Genomic DNA, 22,279 nt, shown 5'->3' with positions numbered 1-22,279 from the left:
ATGTCTTTTTAGTGTCTATCTCATTTATTCCTCTCTGATCTTTGTTATTTCCTTTCTTTTGCTAACTTTGGGCTTGTTAGTGGCTATCGAGGCAGTCATTGGAAGTCTGAGACAGAATTTGCTCCAAATTGGAACTAATACACTCTCACTCCCATCCAGAGCTACACCCAAAGTGGAGTGTTTTGGGAGCAATTTGGGGTCTAGTTTGGGTCTGCTTGAGCTGTCTTGATCCCATAGACATGGAATCCAACTGGCTGCAAGAATTAAAATTACCCACAGTGCAGTTAGCCAACAAAATCATTTCCAAAAGTGGCACAGAGAGTAAACGAAGATATGTGAGGGGTCTTAACCTAAAAAGAGCCAGGAATTAAGAGGATACATCCTAAGGAAAACTACTAGGGATCAGAAACGATGGCCAGAGAGACCTAAGAGCAGAAGAGACCAGTTGTAAAAATGTGAAAAGAATCCAAGAAAATTTGACACTAGCCAAAGAGATTCCCAGCAAAAATGCAGAAGCATCTCTAAACCAGTGTGGCGCTGACATTGTTGATTTAGCCTCCTCATGCCTGCGTGCTAATTTCTGTAACTACTCATCCATGGTGAAAGGAGCAGAGCAGAGAATCATTGTCAATGTCTGTCCATTCTTTTGCTTCACTGTTTATTCTATCTATTTGGAAATAATTGAGGGTCGTAACCACATTAATATACCACTTGGGTGTTTTTGTTTTTATAATTTTAGGTGCTAAATTCCATATTCACACAAATAGAGAAGACTAACATTGCAGACCTTGTGACGTCCTTGATTGTCCTTCTCATTTTATTTGTGGTTAAAGAGATAAATCAGCGCTACAAAGCCAGACTTCCAGTGCCCATCCCAATTGAACTCATCATGGTAACTGATTATCTTAAGACTTTATAATTCATTAGTCTCATGTTTGTATGTTGAAAGCCCTTCACCATCTGTAGATCAGGAGGTTTCAGTGGGGCAGATGCCATTGTGCACTTTCTAAGTACAACACTTAGTAAGGTTTTCTCTTCATTCAGAATTTAATCACGTCCTTTTATGATTTTGGGTTTATTCTTTTCATGTAAGAGAAGGCTGGTGCAGAGGACACGTCTCTGAGAAGTCAATAGACCCGTTTGAGTTAGAGCGGTGATTCTCAGCTCTGGCGACACATCAGAATTGCCTCGGGACTTTTTAAAAAGTAGCAAAGCCAGGGCTTGAGATTCTTATCTAATAGGTCAAGAGGTGGTTTTTGACAGTGGTATTTTTTGTAAAGCAAGACGCTTAGGTCTATCTCACATTTCTAACTTGGGCAATTTGTGACTTTGCAGACTGTGATCGCAACAGGTATATCCTATGGCTTTGACTTCAAAAACAGGTATAACGTGGCTGTGATTGGGGAGATGCAAAAAGGGTGAGTGTGTCTTTTCTGATGGCATCTCCAAGCACTAGGTAGAGAGCTGGCAGCCATATGCGTTACTCCAGGCCACAGTCCTCCTGCTTCAGCATCCATGAGGCTTCTAGGAAGGAGCCACAAGGACACGTGGGTCTGCAGTCTTTAATATCAGGAAGTTTCTTTCTCCTTGTGAAAAACTCGCAAACCAGATGAACAGGGACTCAAACACAAGTAAACGTGAAATAGTGAAAGTTGCAAAGTAGGCAGATTAAACCAGCTTCTCCTCATAAAAAAAGAAAACCAAATGAAACCAGATTTCCTTGTTCATAAGTTACTATAAACAATATGTAGTGTTTTGTTTGAAGTTACCGGAGCCAAGATCCGACAGTTCAAAGGAAACACTGAAGGCACACCTGGCACACCGCCTGAGCAGCCCTGTTAAGCACACGCTGTCCTTTCCTGTGATCAGATTCAAAACAAAGCCAGAGCAACTCTTAGTCCAGCAGAAGGATAGGAGATCCAATTCATATGAGGAGTTGGAAAATGTATCCTATTGCATTGATTGTATTGAGAGGGGAGATCCAATGTTGTGCTCTCTTTTCTCTCTCTGATCTCAGACCATAGCATCAATTTCTTACAACTTGCTTACCAAAGAAAGGTGTTCCTGTTAAAAAAGAAAAAAGAAAAGAAAAGAAAAGAAAAGAAAAGAAAAGAAAAGAAAAGAAAAGAAAAGAAAAGAAAAGAAAAGAAAAAAGACTGACCTCCCTCCCATGCTTAAGGAGTATTTGAGAATTCCCAGAATCAGTATTTATGTGCATTGTTGACTTAAGAATAGCCAACTTCTTTTAAAAGCAAATATATATTTTTAAGCAAAAACGTATTATCACCAGCTATTCATGTGTTACACTTCATGAATCACAAACATCGCTTTTAATTTAAAAGGGTTTAAAGTAAGAGTTAGACTGAAGCCGAAAAACTGTTTCTAGGGTTTCTCTCCACTCTGCAGCTTTCAAGTAATTACACCTTATTGAATTCAAAGGGATCTTGTCAGGAGGGTTTTGGAAATAAAAGATAAACTTAACATCACTGAGTTACAATCTTAGAAACTTTACTTAGTGAATATATTTTAAATGTCAATAGATCTCTCTCCACAGTGTGTGTCGGGTATGGAAGGGGGGAACGCACACTGAGTAATCGTTGCACTCTACAGAGAGGCAGTGCAGCCTCGTAGGCAGGCTCACGTGTTCTAGAGGCAGAATGCCTGGGGTTTACTTCTGACTCACTTCTTGACCTTGGGCTCAGGGAATTAGGTAAGTAACAAGACCTAGGAAATGAACTCAAGTTTTCAGACCATAAAACTTCATCGCACCATTCTGTCTATGATGTTTAGAGGCTAGAAAAAAAGAATAATAGCAGGCTTCTGGTTATTTTGGTATAAAATGTGAATTTTAATTGTATCACTGATTTTAGATTTATTTCATAAACAAACACTATTCCAAGCTAACTTTCTGATTCATGGTAGCTTCAGAATATGAGATAATAGTACTTCTTCAAAATTAGAGTTGACAATTTTTAACCATGGATATTCACAAAGCATGAACAGCAATTAAGAGTTGAATGGATACAATTATCCCACCAGCAATAAGTTTTAGATGTACACAGGAGCTGGGCATTTGAGTAAACCGCTGTTGAGTTTGAGATATGTATGCCTTTTATAATACAGTTAGCAAATATTATTTACCTGCTCTAAGTCTATAAGCTCAAAAATAACATCTGAGTTGACCGTTTTCCTGACACAGTGTCACTATAAATGGAAAACCACTCTCCATCAGGGCACAGCTGGCTCCAGCACTTCTGTGCAGCATGGGGCAGAGTCCAAGTCCCATCTGTTTGCTAAGGGTTTTCCATGAAAGGTTATGTTATCAGTGGAAAGAAGATTTTCTTGCTTGCCTTGCCTCAGAACTGTGTTTCCTCAGAAAGTCTTCATCTATGGAGAAGTAGTGAAGGCATTGTGGGTGATGCTTTGCCACCCAATGTAACAATACAACTAGAACCTAAGACATTTTGCATGAAGATTATGGAGATATAAATATGCATTATAATACAGTTATACTAGCAAAATCACATCAGATGTACCACTCTCATTGGACTGTATTAACAATCTTGTATCAAACTTAAGCAGCATTGCTTTTTGACGATAACAGATTCCAAAGTTTTCCGTGGTGTTAAATTCTTGCTAGGCATGCTCCAAAGTGAGGCATCGTTCATCCTAGATGGCATTCATTCATTGATTTGCCCAACAATTATTGACCACCTGATATATGCCACGAAGAGTGTTCTGTCCTGGTCACAGAACAGTGAACCAGTCTCTGCTCGGTGTCTGGGTAGAAAGTTGGCCTGGGTAGGGGTGAGGATGGTGGTGGAAGGGATGGGGGAGGGAGGTAACAAGAGCTGATGAAGCACAGAGAATCTATCTTAACACTGATCTTGCGGTGAGGAAAGACTTTCTGGAAGGATTGGGGATGAGGGGAATGATTCAGGCAGAGTGAACAGAAAGTTAGCAGCAGCTTCCAAGGTGAGAGAACGGGTGACACCTTTGAGAAACAAACAAACAAACAAGCTGGGTGTGGCTGGAGCATACATTTTAGGAAATGGTAGTAATTTAAGCAGGAATGGGGGGACGGGATAGATTGGGGCCTTGATAAGGAATTTGGACTTTTCCTGAGAGCAGATGGATACATGGAAGGTTTATAAGCAGGTTGGTGACATTCAAACTTGTTTTATTTCCATTTCAGATTTCAGGCCCCTGTTACACCTGACTTGCAGATTTTCAAAGAGACCATCGGAGATAGCTTTAGCATTGCAATCGTCGGCTTCGCAGTGGCCTTCTCAGTTGCCAGTGTCTATTCCCTCAAACACGATTATCCGATTGATGGCAATCAGGTAAGTGTACAACATACATTGGGTCTAAATTAAATACTGTTTTGTGTGCATAGTGTCAGTGGTGCAGCGTCTAAAAAAAGGTTCCTCCCTGTTCTCTTGTCAGGAGTTAATAGCTTTGGGGTTAAGTAACATATTCACTGGATCATTCAAAGGATTTGCCTCGAGTACCGCCCTCTCCAGGTCTGCAATTCAGGAGAGCACTGGAGGCAAAACGCAGGTATTTCAGGATCTTTGTTGTGAGGGCCATCCTGCATTAGTCACTGGGGAATGTGAAACGGGGGAAAGTGGATTTTGTGATGAGAATACTGTCATCTTCACAGGTTGCTGGGCTTCTCTCTGCTGTTATCGTGCTGGTTGTAATTGTAGCCATGGGATATCTTCTGGAGCCAATGCAAAAGGTAACAACACTCACTCTTTGGATACTGTCTCTCTCCTTTGAGTGATGAATCAAGGACCCTGGTTCCTAAACTCTGGAAACACACCAAGTGGGAAAATGAGGTGACTGCAAACTCCCAAGTGTTCTTCTTAGCCAGTACTGTGGGCCAAAAATATTTATTTTTCCCCTAGTAGCATTTTATGAATGTTAGGAATGTACATGCCCAAACTTTCTTATCTACTCTGCTCTTCCCATGTTCGTAGTCTGGAATATAATGAATGTTTAGATAGATAGACACTCTGGCACTGCAGCTTCAGTATGAATGAACTGAAGTGAAGATTTTCTTAAAGCTTGAGGTAATCAGGGCCTCTGAGTCAGAGGACGGTGCTACCAGCCACACAACCTGTTCTTAGAAACCCACCCTGCAGCTCCCAGAGTTTGGCTGGATTCCAAGACCAAAGCTGTCAGGTTGCAAGACGGGAGCAAACAGCCAGACACAGGCTTTGCACCTTCACCCTCGGTCTCCTCTGTCCGGCGATCCTGGATGTAGTTTTTGAGGGTGTAGGTGAATGCTTTGTAAACTGCTGTGGCTCCCAGGTAAAAAACCTAATAGCAGACCCTGGAAACCATGGGATCTCTAGGGAACCAGACAACGGCAAACCTGCTTCTATTCCTGGCTCTGTCACTTATTCTCTGTGCATTTTGGGCAAATTACCTAACTTCTCTTAACCTCAAGTTGCCCATTTGTAAAATAAGGAGGGAAATAGCACCCACCTCACAGAGTTGATGCAAAAATTAAATAAAATAAGGCACGCGAAGTAACTAGCCCAGAGTGTGGCACACGATAGACAATAAATGATAGCTTTTTTTGTTAATGTTGTTAGCATTATTATTCTCTGAACTTTCTAATACCTTCTGACTACAACGGACATAGAAATATGACAGGACCAGCCAATGTTGATTGGTTGATATCTAGGCCTTTTTCCTTGTTGGTTGGTAGCGGGAATGTGAATTTGGTCCCAGGTTTCTGGTCACCCCAAAGAGCCTCGCTGGCCCACTCTGCATTCAGCAGTGCAGAGTACTGTTTGACAAAAATATGTGTTCTCCATATGCTAACTTCCTGGTTTCCAAAGGAGTCAAGAAGTCACCCCCAAAGGAACAGAAGAATGTAGATGTCAGTCAAAATAAATGCACATACAACCCCCTACGGAGAGAATTCTGCCCTGTTGTGCTTCTTCCAGGTTGTACACTTGGGGTCTGCCTCACCCACATCAACCTGCAGAAACTAAAGAGACAATCGCCATATAAAATCCTATCTCTTGTGAGAAAATAACACCCAAGGACATCGTCCGGGATGTTAGTCAAAACCCCTCCTCCAAAGAATCAGGTGACAAGTCCTTAGACCATTGTGTCTGTAATATCCTGGTTTCCCCTGAACAGTTGTTTGCTTCTTTTTATCATAAAAGGGCAAAATAACCCATAATGATAGCTAATAATGAATGTTTTTTGAGTGCTTATTAAGCATCAACAGATTCCTAAGCGTTTTATATGCATTTAATTCTTTTTTTTTTTTTTTTTAAGATTTTATTTGGGAAGGGGAAGAGGACTTTATTGGGGAACAGGATATACTTCCAGGACTTTTTTCCAAGTCAAGTTGTTGTCCTTTCTATCTTAGTTGTGGAGGATGCCATTCAGCTTCAAGTTGTTGTCGTTTCAGTCTTAGTTGTGGAGGGCGCAGCTCATCTCCAGGTCCAGTTGCCATTGCTAGTTGCAGGGAGCGCAGCCCACCATCCCTGGAAGGAGTGGAGGAATCGAACTGGCAACCTAGTGGTTGAGAGTCCGCGCTCCAACCCACTGTGCCTTCCAGGAGGCAGCTCAGCGCAGCTCAAGGTGCCATGTTCAATCTTAGTTGCAGGGGGCGGAGCCCACCATCCCTTGTGGGACTTGAGGAATTGAACTGGCAACCTTGTGGTTGAGAGCCCACTGGCCCATGTGGGACTCGAACCGCAGCCTTCGGAGTTAGGAACACAGAGCTCCAATTGCCTGAGCCACCAGCTGGCCCTGCATTTAATTCTTTATAGCAATTGTAGTGTGGATACCAGGTTCCTAGTAAAATGATCCTCCTTTTCCTGTCTATGGTTTCTCAATGCTCTGTAATCTTTATTTATTAAAGGGCTCTATTGTGTATGTATTTCATTACTAGTTGTTTCAAATTGTTTTTCTATGGAATACAGAACAGGCAAATAATGCCAATGAAAGAAAAATTAGTCTCTTCTGCAGGTGGCACTTGACGTGTTTTATACTAAAGTCCCCCAAAGCAGGAGGCTTACTATAGAGCCCTATGAACCCCTCCCCAGAGACCATGGTGATGGTGTCTTATATAGCTCTAGTACAAAATCACAGCCAGTAACCGACAGTGATACACTGACACAGTACTGTTAACTAGATTACAGGCTTTATTCAGTTTTTACCACTTCTAAACCAGTGTTTATTTATTTGAGCGCAATTTCCTTTTTAAAGTCACTTGAGACCATATTCAGTCTTCTAAACAATGACCTCTGTTCTCACAGTGAGTAAAATTAACTGGTTAGATATTAAATTATAAATGTTACTTGTGAAAATAAAAAATCAATATCAAAAATCAGTTACACTATCTTTGAGATATGGAAATAAAAACCGTTTTGTTTTGTTTTTGTACACTGTGCTTTTATGGCATGAAAGTAATCAGTATACAAATTGCGTAGCACATTTGGAATGGAACAGCTTGAACTGGGGACAGGGACTGGGGCATGTTCCTACCATGTGTTAAAATCCAAATAAGAAAGGGCCCATACTTGGTGAGTCAGCATTTTTCACCTTAACTGTCATCATTCCTGTACGTTAAATGATCTCACTGGGCATGTGGAGAATCAGAAGCCTGAAGAGTTGCTGTGGCCAAGCTGAGTTTTCCGTTCAGAACTCTTAGTGAAACTACTATTCAATGGTGTCAACATCAGGGCTACTTAAAAGAGGCTGTGTTACTGGGTGCTTAGTCCTGGCTTGGGAATTATTAATTCATTAGCTCATCCACTCACTCACTGAATAATTATTGAGCCCCTCCTATATGCATTTAGTCTGGTTGGTTCTGGGGATATCGCAGGGAACATGGCAGATACAGTTCACACTGTCCCCGAGAGTCTGCCTCGAATCTGTCAGCAGCTTTGTGATATTCAGCTTCTTCTTTCTGAATGGCACGATTGCTGATCACCATCACAGCTTTGCATTCTAATCCCAGGACCCGAAGCTCCCCAAACTGTTTTTTAATAATCAAAGAGCAACCCCCCTCTCCCACCTCCAACAAATAGACACACATTAGACTATCTCTGATAGAAAAGAATTTATTTCCATCCTAGGGCTTAAGATCTGCTTTTCTTGGTCCCAAGGTACAGGTAGGTGTTGTCAGATCACCTATGGCATGTCACTGTCACTGTGGTAAGGACAAAATCACACATGGGGCCAGGTCAGAGTCCCAGGTCTGGTGTGTCTTGGCACAACACAAAAGGGTGTGCCCTTTGCTTTGAGGCTGTTTAAAGGACTGACTTATCTGCAACCCTCACCTTTGCCTCTGTGTGGCTTATTTGGCTATCTTGAAGTACATCTGCCGTTTATGTTTTTCAGTCTGTTTTGGCAGCTTTAGCACTTGGAAACTTAAAGGGAATGCTGATGCAGTTCACAGAAATACGAAGACTGTGGCGAAAGGATAAGTATGACTGTGTAAGCAGAGGCAATTGTATTAGAGAAATCAAGATGACATTTTAATGCTGATGTAAAATGCATATTTCATTGTAAACTAAGAGAAATTTTGTTTCTATGTAGCTATTAAAATAACCTTCGTTTGTTTCATTTGCAATCTTTAAACTGCATACTTTAATGATCATTCTCCAGGATTTTAATTTAAAAGGATGAGCTACTTGCAAGTAGGAAATGCTCCAAGAAACACTGGTAGAGAACTTCCTTAGATCTGTTCTAAAAACTCTTACAGTCGTCCCAAATGCCACAGAAACTCTCTGAAGTTCTGGGTCTGCATTGTTTCTGGTCTTTATTACATCATATGTTAGTTACCAGAGAATCTGTGGAAAACTTAAATTCTGAGCATTCCTTTTGGAAATACTCTGTAGGGGCTCCCCTTGCTGTTCACTTGCCTTGCTATGAGAAGTAGAGTCCATAATTACAGCAGGGTCAAAGTCTGTGGCATAAAAACACCATATCCTATGGAACTTTACAGGCATCAAGTAATAAAGTATACTTGGTTTATTTTGTTCCTGCTAGATAACTGTTGGGGATTTCCACAGCCTTTTGGCGTGCTAAAATGCTTTTAGATATCGTAGCCATTAATGAAATCAGCAAACCAAAAGTAAGAGATTCACATAGGTTCTACCGACTAATTTGCTAATTTTAGCAGCTGGTTCTGGAATTTTAGCAGTGACATATACATTAATTTTCTTAACTGTTTCAGGGACAGGGTTAGCAATGGATGCACTCTCTTTGGAGTTTTTAGATATCTGCTTGTGTTTCTATGATTCAAAACCTAAGCCAGCAGAAGTGACCTCTGGAGGCAGGTCCCTTCTGTGCAATTCCACCCTCCAGCATTGTCTGTAGAAGTTCATGCTGTCTCATAGCTCTGGACCTAAGACACTGTACTTGAATCAGTCAGTTGCAGTGTATGTGTCGCCTTCCTTCTGCAGCTCATTTGGATCATGACCTTCATCTTTGTCGTTGTCCTGGGACTCGGTTTGGGCCTGGCAGCGAGTATGGCATTTCAGCTCCTGACCATCGTGTTCAGGACCCAATTGTGAGTGCTTGTCATGCTCTGCATCCTCACAGACTTTGACCTGCCAGTGTCAGGAGAGAAAAACTTGTCACTGGTTAAGGGAAAAGTAGTTCAGTGACAGGCAGCACGCAGGTCTATCAGGATTGGGGAGTCCGTCCTTCCTCAGCTTGCTCACCCCCAGGCCCGGAGAACAATAGAAGGGCCTGAACGTAGAGCATCACCCCACGTCCCACCGGCTGTTGGTCTGCTCCCTGATGTGACCACTTCAAATACATCATGTAAACCTCTGAGTCTGCCTGCCCCACTGCACACTGGAAGTAATTATATTCTGAGCAGGTTCAACCTCCCAACCTCTTACATTTTGAAAAGGAGCCTGCTGTGGTAAGCTAGGAAGATATCAGCGCTGGCCTTAGACTCATTAAACATGGGGATGTGTTACTGAGAAGACTGTGAGATGCTCCATGTCTCGTGGAGGGTTATTCCTCTTTCTAGGTTGTTAGACCATACTCCAACCTGAAAACTATAGAGCTGAATTAAGAGAATTTCTCAAAGGCCCCTCATCCTAGAATTCAACAAAAGCCACTTAGAATTCGTGGTCCTTAACAGTCCTCAAGTCCAAACACCGTCTTGATGCTTAAGTCTCTGCCACATAATGTTACCACAGGTGGTCACTCCGCCGGTGTTGGAAATGTGGCAGAGAACTCAGGCTTCTTGGGGGTGAAGGAGCTCTAGAACAGAAAGTCTTATCCTAAAATTCATCCTTGACTGACAGAGTACATTTATATCACAATGTTCCTGTACTCATTACTCATTTATAACTTCATTCATTTCTTGGGGACCCATTATACACAGAGACGAACTGAGTGGTCATAGGCAAGTCATTATACTTCTCCATGTCCACACTGATACAACTGGATAATCACTTCTGCCTTATTTTACCGAATAACTGTGCTATTCAGAATCACCACGGCAAAAGCCTGTAAACTAGAATGTGGTAGATGGGAGGCACAGTTCCAGGAGCTGTGGGAGGATAAAGAAAAGGAGGAGCTTGCCCTCCAGGGTCTCTGACGGCACGACGAGCCCCCAACCTCTGACATTTTGAAAAGGGAGCCTGCTGTGGTAGGCTAGGAAAACATCAGTGCTGGCCTTATCGGCCCCCCAAATACACAAGAATGATTCACACGAATGATGTTGATTTTTCTTACAGTCCAAAATGCAGCACACTGGCTAACGTTGGAAGGAGCAACATCTATAAAAATAAAAAAGATTACTCTGAAGTAAGGAAGTCATTTTTTTTACTTTGACTTGCTAAATGATATTAATATGACTCTAATGGGCACCATCTAATATTACTTCTCTGCCTTACAGATATATGAACGGGAAGGAGTGAAAATTTTCAGATGTCCATCCCCTATTTACTTTGCAAACATTAATTTCTTTAAGCAGAAACTTATCGATGCTGTAAGTTTTGGGGTTACTAATTTTTTTTTTTTTTTTGTAATTCCACTGAACGTCTAGAAATGAAATGTTGGTTCTGTAACAAGAGAGGGTCATTGATTTCACATATGCGGAGGCTGGTTTGTGGTAGTGCTTCTGTAGGGGTCCTTTAATACAGTGAGAAATAAGACTCTTCAGACGATGCCCAATATACACTCACCTTTGACTGAATTCTGCTGTACAGTAAAACTACCACAGATTTGGGGCTGCTGGGTTTTAATAGAGAGTATCCTACAGATTTTCTTGGGGCATCAACTTCAGAAACAAGAGGATTGAATATTTGACTGCATCATTGAAGAGATGCAGGATAGCAAACAAATGTTTATAATATAAATGAAATCGATTTTCTCTTGGAGCAACACAATTCCGGCCCTGCTGTAGGTGCTCCAGTCACGATGGACGACAACAGCAGGGTCGGGAACTTGTGACCTGCAGTATTTGCCTGTTGTCACAATGAGTTTGCCCCTCAATCCCAAACCTTTCCTCAATGGATTGACAGGGAAGCCAGTAATGGTGAAACTTAAGTGGGGAATGGAGTACAAAGGCTACCTGGTATCTGTAGATGGCTATATGAACATGCAGCTTGCAAACACAGAAGAATACACAGATGGAGCATTGTCTGGACATCTGGGTGAAGTTTTAATAAGGTGTAATAATGTGCTTTATATCAGGGGTGTTGAAAAAGAGGAAGAAGATGGGGAAATGAGAGAATAGCATCTTTTGTGGGGCTTTTTTTATATATAAAATTTAAAAATTGTTTTCCATCTGGAAAAAAAATGAAATCAATAAATATAATGTAAGTGAATATTTAACATGAAATAACAACTGGTGTCCCCTGATGGACTGGAGAGAAGATGACAAAGAAGCCATCTTCAGGGTTAGGAAACGAGAGCTTAGCGGTTACTCTTGCACCTGCCTTGTGGTCTATCGGTGCTTTGCATTGCGCTTCTGCCTTAAAGCCCCACCTATTGTTATTAGTTTGGTAGGCATCAAACACTTTTCTACCCAATTTTTTTTTATAATAATGGGTTCATATGGTGTATATGACTTTACATACTATCCTTTTCACATAATCTAGTATCTTTTGATCCTCCTTAGTTGTTACTCTGGAGCTAAATATTGCCACAATCAGAATACATTTGTGTTGAAAAGAGGGAAGTAAAGGTTATCCCCAGATCTAATATTAAAATTATAAAATAAAATCACATAATAGATAGTACAAACTATAATCATATACATTTTAATAGAATAAAATCATGTGGAAGCAGAATATTAATTATGGCACCCATATTCAACATTTAGAAAATAAATAAAATAAAATCTCCTAAGAGTTGCGTGGGCTAAAACCACAAACGGATTCAAACAGAGTTTACACCCATTCGTGGATAATTTATGGACGACTCCTGGATGGTACTGAGGCTTTCGGATGTTAACTGCATACAGGACGAGCAAACTCTAGGTCTGACACAACGCTCTCGCTGATGTTGTCTGAACCACTTACATTTTATTACAAATATATTTATTATGGGCCTCAATTCCACTTAACGTTATTAACATTACGGCATATAAGTAGCAGAATCTTCAGTACTCTTGTAACACAGCAATGGGTTTTTCAGGTTGGCTTTAGTCCACTTCGAATTCTACGCAAGCGCAACAAAGCCGTGAAGAAAATCCAAAAACTGCAGAAGAAAGGCCTGCTACAAGTGACACCAGTAAGTTTCTTGACCACATGTCTGTGGAGAATCGCTCAAAGCTTAGTCAAGTGTAGATCAATATGTTGATTCCATTCCTTTCAATAAAATGCCAGAGAAACAAGCTATTTTGTGTGTCCATTATTGTATTTTTAAACGGACCGCTGATGGACCCCTTAAAATTTTTATTCTCCTAGGACAATTTTTATTCTCCAAATAAACAAGTTTACAACCTCACTTGCTTGGCCCAACTTTGAATCTGGGCTTCAGAAAGTCACTGGCTATCCTTGACATACACAGTGTATTCCGTGGTCAGAGATATCGTGCATTTCATCATCCTCTCTTGCAGAAAGGATTTGTATGTACCATTGATGGCCTGAAAGATTCTGACGAAGAGCTGGACAACAATCAGATAGAAGAACTGGATCAGCCAATCAACACCGCAGACCTGCCTTTCCACATAGACTGGAATGCCGATCTTCCTCTCAACCTTGAGGTCCCCAAAATCGACCTGCATAGCCTTATTCTTGATTTTTCGGCAGTGTCATTTCTTGACGTTTCTTCAATGAGAGGTCTCAAAAGGGTAATTTCGTTTTTCTTAATGGAAACAACTAATCAGTGACGAAAGGTGAAAAATTGTATTTCTGTAAGGATGCTTCTTTAGATAATACACACTTAAGTAAAAGTAAATTATAACTTTAGAATGTTCTCTGGAGGGAGTGGGAGTGCAAGTGGAACATGTTCAGTAAACTCTTCAAAAATGCATTTAATACGAGACTGGCATGAAATTTTGAAGGCAACTAAACCTACATTTCTAATGTATCCTGAACTGCTCGCAGACAACTACGCTCACGTACTCCTGCGGTGCCTTCAAATCATTGTGGGCATTTGTATCTAAATTGTCCTAAAATAGAGAAGATTTGGAAAGGTCTTGGGAAAAAGTGAAATACTGGGCCCTTTTGTTTTCATTCTCAGCGATTATAAACTGATGAAATTTCGCTTGGCTATATAACAATCTGTTTCCAAAAAAGCGAGAGATATGAAAGAATAAATGTCACGTGTGATTTTAAAAAGGACTGAAACAATCAAGTTGCAGTCTGTTTTCTTTCCACAATTTTGTCAGGATTTCTAAAATAAATTAGTGTGTAACAGAAATGCAGAAATATATACAAAGAAAATTTAAGAAATTCTACATTTTCCCTCATTTGCTTGGTTTTGCACAGAAATCTGCCTACATAAGAGCTGAGCTAAGATGTATTAAGTATGGGTGAACTGGATACAAACGTAGAAAATAGAATCAATTTCGTTTCTTTCAAACTTACCTTTAAAAAAAATCTTATCACAAAACTCTCAATACTGCTTGCTTTTTCTTTTCTTTCTCTTTTGTGTTTGTTTTAGCTTTGGAGGAAAAATACACACACACATAAAATTTATTTTTTTTTCATCCTAGCAATGTAACACAAAGGGCAGGGACTCCTCTTTATGTTTCTTGAAAGCCCTAACTTGCCTTGCAGAAGTTCTAATGATATTAATGATCATCTAAATTGATCAGCAGTGTAAGCTCCTTTTCTTACCTTATCTGTCCTTAACGATATCACTACTGGTATTTGTTCTAGCCTAGAGACCAGAAAATCGGATAAAGATTTATTGGTGCTAGACACATCCAGCCACTGTGAACAGGAATAATGAACAACTTCCGGGTCTTGGGGATTTTTTGTTTATGTATGTAGAAAGCTCTAGTCAAGATCATCCCATAGAAAAACTTTTAAAATTAGGGAGTGATGTAAGTAAGCATCACAGTGGAGTGAGGAGACTCCTTTGTTTCGCTCTTCAATTTAAAATTGAATCCGAGCTTATCTTGTGAGTTGAGGCAGGACATTTCCTAATCATCCTTCCCGTACTTTCCCATCATACTTCCCACAAGAACTCTACCAGCAGAGTTCTTTCTTTGGATTTATTTCTTTCTGTCACTGAACCTTGTTTTTAACTTTAGTGTCTCTTTATACTATTATCTCTTCTCAAAATATAAAAAGTTCTGAGAGCAATATGTCACCCATAAGGCATAACTATGATAGTTTTCTTTACATTTCTGACAAATGAAACTGTTCCCTAAGGAAGATCTACTTTCTTTTTAACAGATTTTGCAAGAATTTATCAGGATCAAGGTAGATGTGTATATTGTTGGAACTGATGGTAAGTTGTTTTATTTTTATATTCTGACAATCACTTCAGGCTCATTGCCAACTCAATCTAGACAACCTCTCCAAAGACCAGCTATGTTTTATGATCACCAAGAAAGAAATCTAATTTGTAGCTGAACCGATAGAAATCCTTATGGAAATAGCATCTTTATATTTTAGTTGAGCCGATATGTAATTTTGAATCCTAGTCTAGTAGACTGCAAAAGAGTGAATATGTAACCATTTTTACTCTCCCTCTCTTGAAAATGTGGGCCTGTTTTCTCTCTCCTTGATTCCCTCAGCTCATAATCATCTGGTTTCTGCTTCACCTCGCTGATGGGGCTGCCCTTGCCAAGGTCATCAGTGATGTCCAGATTGTCAAGATCAACTGCCTCCGCCCCAGCCTCCTTCCCTCGGAGCTCACTTTAGCATTTGGCCCTTTCTTTAGCACTTGTCTTTGAAACTCTCTCTCCCTCGTTTCTGCAAGACCATTCTTCTGACTCACCTCCCAGCACTTTCATAGCTCCTCAGCATCTAATATCGGCTCCTCTCCCACTCTTTGAAGAGTCAATCTTTCCTCGGCTTCACCCTTAAACCCAATAGTTCTAATTCCAGGGACTCTTTCCAGTCAATCTTCTCTATGCTTATGACTGCAAGTGTATCTTGTTAATGAACTCCCAAACTACACCTCCAACCCAGACTTTTCTTCTGTGCTGCAGATCCATGTATTCAACTGTACCCCAGGCACCTCAGATATACATGTCCAAAACTAAATATATTATCCTCCCTCCCCAAACCACTTCCTTCCCTATCTCAATCACTCCATCACCACTCACCCAGTTGCCCAAAGTAGAAACCCTGGAGCCATCTTTAATTTCTCCTTCTCCCCTTCCCTCTGCATTCAGTGAGTCTCCTTTAGATATCTCTTGAATCAGTTTCTTCCTCTTTAGCTCCACCTTTAGCTCCACAACCTTAATCCACACCTTTATCATTTCTCATCTAGGCTCTGGAACTACTAAAAGTTTTTCTCATTTGAACCTTTTCCTTCTATCTTTTTTACCTTAGGGCATTAAATGTATACTTTTATTAGAAGGGATGCTTTAGTTCCAGAATACACGGTACTAATGGCACATTGGGATTGTACCATTGCAAACTCCAAACACTCACACAGACGTCAATGAAATGCACATTTGCCTGAAGGAGAAACCTGTGGATAATTACTTCTTCCTAACTATTATTCTTTCTTTTCTCTCTTCAGATGATTTCATTGAGAAGCTTGCACGGTGTGAATTTTTTGATGAGGAAGTCAAGGATTCGATATTTTTCTTAACAATCCATGATGCTGTTTTGCATATTTTGATGAAGAAGGATTACAGTACTTCAAAGTTTAATTCCAGTCAGGTAACCAGCTTTTTGGTCACTTTCACATTGGGATAACCAACCATCTTTGCTTTTTAAATTTCTCTTTATTTGTCAATATATTTTTTAAAAGTGTTCCTAATCCATAGTTCCATTCTGGTTTTCTCAGGCAAAAGAAATAAAATGTGATTATACTATAAACACAAATGGAGGATTACGTAACAGAGAATGTAAGGTAAGATTCTTCAACAGGTTTATCTTTATCTAGATCTCTCAACAAAAAACTTAAAAGTAGTGAGGCCTCTTCCAGCAGACTGCAGGAAGTCCAGCACTTGTTTAAGCCGGTGCCTCATCCCTAGAAAACTGAAGCAAGGCCAATCTCCAGGACCTTTGGGGGAAAATAAACTCCCCCAAGGACAAAAGGGATGGAAAACAGTAATACCAAATCTCTATTAATGCAATATTAAACATAAGAGACAGAACTTTTTGTGTTGTCAAAGTACAACCAGGATCTTATTCTGGTCTTGCAATAATCCATGAGGTAGGGAAGTATTGCTATTTCCATTTATAGGTGAATTAGTGATGGGGCTGAGGAGCTAACACACACCTCCTGACTCCCAGGTGATGGGAAGTGCCTACCCAGCAAGGAAAGTTAAGTTCCTTTCCTTCCTTATGAGAAAATGTTGCCAAATCATCATTTAACTCGATACTCCCATTTCATTCTAGAACATTCATTTTTTGAATACTGAGTCCTTTAAGGGAATGCCTATAGTTTGGGAAAAGAACCACAAAATGGTTATCTGCTTTAGGCCAGGTACATGCTGGGTACATTACATTATCTCAATCCATGCAACAATATGCAAAGATCTCTTCATTTCACAAATGAGGAAATTAGGAAAGGCTCAGACAACTTAACCAATTTGCTGTCACTTTGCTAACAGCAACAGGATTTGAACCAAGATCTATCTGATACCAAAGCCTGTGCTCTGCTTACTATACTATATCGCCTCCATACTTTGATGAAAAACTAATGGTATTGAGGGTCCTGAGAAAGAATCTAATGATTGTCTTCAAATATGGGAGGTGACTGGTGGTATTTCTCTGATTTGAAGAAAGATCTAAGAACAGCAAAAGGAATTTAGATTAGAAATGAAGAAATGTATAGCATAAGATAACCCTGGACCCTTATTAAGAGTTATATTATATAGAAAAAGGTTAGAGTGAAAAGCCATTCCAGAAAGTTATTGTAGATCGATCTGAGGTGAGAGGAGAGCTGAGAAGTGCACCATGATTCTGTTTCCAGGGCTGGATTAAAAAAAAACCCAAATCCAGCACCTTGCCCAACCCCCTCGTACAGAGAGCCTTGCCAGAAACGCTCTGCCAAGTAGTTGGATTCAGGATTTTCACCAGCTTTTAGAGGATAAAGGATAGGAATAGAGTTTAAACCTGATGTCTGATCAAAGCTCTAGAACCAACCGTTTAGCAAAATGTAGTCAGCACTATCCTGTATCTGTTTCCCCATATTTAAAAAAAGAAACATTTATCGCTTCTCGGCCTTTTGGCTAAGATCAAGTGTAAAAAAAGAAACATTTAACACCAGCTCCTTGCATTTCTTAGAAGATAAATCAGCAATTATGGACAGGCCACCAGTGGTGATTCATGTAAAACTGAATGTGTTGGGCCAACACATATAACTCTTTGGAGCTTGTGTGGCCTCTGAAACAAATGTGAAGAAATATATTGCTACAATGCATTGTATTGTTAACTTAAAATAGGCCTTCAAAAGATACTTATATTACAACATGGTATCACAGCAATAGAAGGTATTTGATTATTACAATTTAAGACAAAAACAAATAACAAAAATGATAACTGGCAAATGCTAGCTTCTAATTTTAATCAGATTGACCGCAACTCCTTTTAAACACAAGATATGATTCCTGAAAGGGATAGAACTTAACAAGTCTCTTAAAACAAGAACTTTGTCTTCTTCCAGGTACCAGTTGAAACGAAATTCTAATCAAAATATAATTCGGAGGGATCATCATCTGACTGTCACACACAGAACAACTTTGTACCCAGAAGGTTATTGATATCATACGTTGTATGAATAGTTTTGACAGGATTATGTTTCAAACTTTGGAACGAGATTGTTCTAGCATGGTATACTTTTCACATATCTAGTATAAAATTATGTAAATACTCTTAATTTTATAGCTTGTAGATTTATCAAAGGAAGAAAGTGTTTTTGTTTATATGTATTTTTATAGCACTGACAGATTTCCATCCAAGTCACTACCTTCGTGCACATTTTACAGTGTATTTACACCACTGCTTTGAATCTTGTCATTTATACTGCCCATAATAGTGTATCTACATTTTTTAAAAAATTCAATTGTACAGTAGATATGTCTTGTGTTGTTATTCGTTTGCTTTCTGGAACATGCTTGCAGGAAGTCCACATTATAGTGGTCTAGCTGGAAGCCTCCTACACGAGAATCTTCTAAAACCCCTGCAATGAGGGTTTTTGGCCCAGATTTTATGACTATCACTATAGCTTTCTTTTTTTGAAAATTATTTTTTTATTACTTTCAGGTGTACAAAGCAACATAATAGTTAGACATTTACACCTCTCACAAAGTGATAATCACCCTCCCCCAATCTACTACCCCATCTTATATAACTGTTACAATTTATGCTATACTCCACCTCCCGTGATTATATATATATACACATAATTACTATTTCCATTTATAGGTGAATTAGTGATGGGGCTGAGGAGCTAACACACACCTCCTGACTCCCAGGTGATGGGAAGTGCCTACCCAGCAAGGAAAGTTAAGTTCCTTTCCTTCCTTATGAGAAAATATTGCCAAATCATCATTTAACTCGATACTCCCATTTCATTCTAGAACATTCATTTTTTGAATACTGAGTCCTTTAAGGGAATGCCTATAGTTTGGGAAAAGAACCACAAAATGGTTATCTGCTTTAGGCCAGGTACATGCTGGGTACATTACATTATCTCAATCCATGCAACAATATGCAAAGATCTCTTCATTTCACAAATGAGGAAATTAGGAAAGGCTCAGACAACTTAACCAATTTGCTGTCACTTTGCTAACAGCAACAGGATTTGAACCAAGATCTATCTGATACCAAAGCCTGTGCTCTGCTTACTATACTATATCGCCTCCATACTTTGATGAAAAACTAATGGTATTGAGGGTCCTGAGAAAGAATCTAATGATTGTCTTCAAATATGGGAGGTGACTGGTGGTATTTCTCTGATTTGAAGAAAGATCTAAGAACAGCAAAAGGAATTTAGATTAGAAATGAAGAAATGTATAACATAAGATAACCCTGGGCCCTTATTAAGAGTTATATTATATAGAAAAAGGTTAGAGTGAAAAGCCATTCCAGAAAGTTATTGTAGATCGACCTGAGGTGAGAGGAGAGCTGAGAAGTGCACCATGATTCTGTTTCCAGGGCTGGATTCAAGAAAAACCCAAATCCAGCACCTTGCCCAAGCCCCTTGTACAGAGAGCCTTGCCAGAAACCATACATATATATAAATATATATTCTTACACTTGACGTACAATCCCTGTAGCTTCTAAAGCATCCAACCTCCTATCCAGATTTAGACACAATCCTTCTATAACTACCTTTTGAAGCAAATCCTTATTTTCTACACCTCTTAATATGAAAATTGTATAAGCTAATGGAAGATATAAAGTGAAAAGGCAAGAAGGTAAAAAGTAAAGAGAAAACATAATGAGTAGCCAGTTCTTCCTGGTCTTAATGAGAGGCAAGAAAAAAATAAAAGAAAGTCTGACTCTTTCTTCACTACTGGTCATTATTTGTAACTCATAGGGCAGACTATCAGCTCTGTTTAGCTAGTGAATGACATTCAGCACACATGCTTCGCTGGCACTGTTCTTGGTGCAACTTTGTATTTATTTTGTGTAATAGTTAGAAATTAAACATCAGCCCCAACAGAAAAAGATTGAGTGCCCTCTGTTCAACATCAAACCACTTTGTCAATGGGAACAGTCCCAGTTTAGATCTCACCTCTAAATATTTATTGGCAAAGTACTCTTCCATCCTTTATTAGTGTCTTTATTGGTGGGGGGGGGGGGGTTGTCCCTTGGACTTTAAAACCAATTACAGAAAGGTAAAACAAAGGTTTACTCACATAGCTATTCTTAATTAAAAAACATAAAATCAACACTCTTTATAGCAACATTTCTTAATGGACACCTCACAGAGCTTCACAAACCCTAAGGGCTTTAGAGGAAAAATATATGGCATCAGACAATTAAGTTCCCGAACTCATCCTACAAAAGGTGCTTACATACCTCATTGCTGAATATCACTATAGTCATGTTCAAAGTACTCCTTTGGGAAGCTATGCACCGATGCTATAGGGTCCACCCTTCAAAGCAATTTTGGAACTCTTTTTCTGAAATGGCCATCAGAGCTGTCAATCATATGATGTCCTGAATGTCATCAAAACGTCTTCCTCTCAATACTTCCTTTCTCTTCGGAGAAAAAAAGAAGTCATTGGGGGCCAGATCAGGTGAGTAGGAAGCGTGTTTCAATACAGTTATTTGTTTACTGGCTAAAAACTCCCTCACAGACAGTGCCATGTGAGCTGGTGCATTGTCCTGATGCAAGAGCCATGAATTGTTAGCGAAAAGTTCAGGTCGTTTTCATCTAACTTTTTCACGCAGCCTTTTCAGCACTTCCAAATAGTAAACTTGGTTAACTGTCCAGTTGGTACAAATTCATAATGAATAATCCCTCTGATATCAAAGATGGTTAGCAACATTGTTGCAACAAGTTCGCGAACTTAATTGTCAGACCTCATATATACATATATATTTACATACGATCATCCTCTACAGAGGGCAGGGAACAGAAATAAAAACATGAGGCTATTTAACTGACCATTTGGCTTAGGAGTGGGGCAAAAGCCTTACATGGCGTTGCCACTGATGTCTGCATCTTCCCAAGCAAAGGTGCCCTCTACACGCTTTTTGCCAAACAAAAACCCACAGAGTGGGACAAGTACTCCAATTATCATGTCCCCATCACAGTCCATTCAACCTTAATGTCTTTGAAGTTCGCATGTCCTCACCCTTAAATGTTTTTTCTCCAAGCCCTTTAAGGTGGATACACTTGGGGCATGGGAATACCTGAGGCCGGACCTCTACTTGCCTGCCTCAAAGTAAATACTGGAAATTGACTAGTACAAAAATCAAATACCTGACTTAGGAAGAGTCTAAGAGATCACATTGGAAGATAAAAATAAAACATATAAACCAGAGCAAGATGGAAGGGGAGAAGATATCCAGGGATGAAACTGGGAGAAAGAAAAACTTGTGAAGACAGATCCATTATTGAAATTAAGAGAGGTTGAAGCTAACACGTGTTGGGCAGTTTATCTGTAAAATCATTTTCTAATAATTATTTAAGCAGTTGATATATTGTCTAAACACAGTAACTTACCACTTAGAAATGTATATGAAGTGTCTTAAATACAAGCTTGACTTAACACTGCATGAACAAGACCAGAGAAGAGGACTATTTCATCCATTTCCCTGCCATCTTCATCTGGACGTCTACATGTTGAAACTGATCTACTGAGCGGGCGATCTGTTGGACCAGCATCTTCTTCACCTCAGTTAATGCCAACTCCATCCATCTAGACGCTCAGGCTGAAAACTGGCAGGAAGCTCTATTTACCTTTAAAGTAGACCTAGAAATCAATTAATTCTCAAAATAGCCCCCATAAGGTAGGCAATATGTTTATCTCCATTTTTTTTTTTTTTAAAGATTTTTATTGGGGAAGGGTAACGACTTTATTGGGGAACAGTGTGCACTTCCAGGACTTTTCTCCAAGTCAAATTGTTGTCTTTTCAATCTTAGTTGTGGAGGGTTCTGTTCAGCTTCAAGTTGTTGTTCTTTCAGTCTTAGTTGTGGAGGGCGCAGCTCAGCTCCAGGTTCAGTTGCCATTGCT

The 22,279-nt window shown here is 39.7% G+C and overlaps 1 protein-coding gene and 1 pseudogene across 1 annotated transcript in view; both read left to right on the top strand.

The window, feature by feature from the left end:
- Positions 1 to 18,661, top strand: part of SLC26A3 (solute carrier family 26 member 3) — a 32,652-nt gene extending 13,991 nt beyond the window's left edge. The window contains exons 7-21 of the mRNA XM_019745312.3: positions 740 to 892; positions 1,336 to 1,418; positions 4,196 to 4,343; positions 4,447 to 4,560; positions 4,664 to 4,741; positions 8,377 to 8,472; positions 9,444 to 9,550; positions 10,737 to 10,806; positions 10,898 to 10,990; positions 12,643 to 12,738; positions 13,067 to 13,300; positions 14,856 to 14,910; positions 16,156 to 16,298; positions 16,426 to 16,491; positions 18,253 to 18,661. Coding sequence (XP_019600871.2) covers positions 740 to 892; positions 1,336 to 1,418; positions 4,196 to 4,343; positions 4,447 to 4,560; positions 4,664 to 4,741; positions 8,377 to 8,472; positions 9,444 to 9,550; positions 10,737 to 10,806; positions 10,898 to 10,990; positions 12,643 to 12,738; positions 13,067 to 13,300; positions 14,856 to 14,910; positions 16,156 to 16,298; positions 16,426 to 16,491; positions 18,253 to 18,276 — 1,560 coding nt within the window. The 3' untranslated portion in view covers positions 18,277 to 18,661. The remainder of the gene's footprint in view (positions 1 to 739; positions 893 to 1,335; positions 1,419 to 4,195; positions 4,344 to 4,446; positions 4,561 to 4,663; positions 4,742 to 8,376; positions 8,473 to 9,443; positions 9,551 to 10,736; positions 10,807 to 10,897; positions 10,991 to 12,642; positions 12,739 to 13,066; positions 13,301 to 14,855; positions 14,911 to 16,155; positions 16,299 to 16,425; positions 16,492 to 18,252) is intronic.
- LOC109454562 (small nuclear ribonucleoprotein F pseudogene) lies at positions 11,402 to 11,771 on the top strand (annotated as a pseudogene).
- Positions 18,662 to 22,279: the final 3,618 nt, after the last annotated feature.

The sequence above is a fragment of the Rhinolophus sinicus genome, chromosome 4 (assembly GCF_057876585.1).
Source record: "Rhinolophus sinicus isolate RSI-liver-muscle chromosome 4, RSI-T2T, whole genome shotgun sequence".
Taxonomy (NCBI): domain Eukaryota; kingdom Metazoa; phylum Chordata; class Mammalia; order Chiroptera; family Rhinolophidae; genus Rhinolophus; species Rhinolophus sinicus.
The sequence above is the reverse complement of the archived record's forward strand: the minus strand, read 5'-3'. Positions and strand labels throughout refer to the sequence as shown.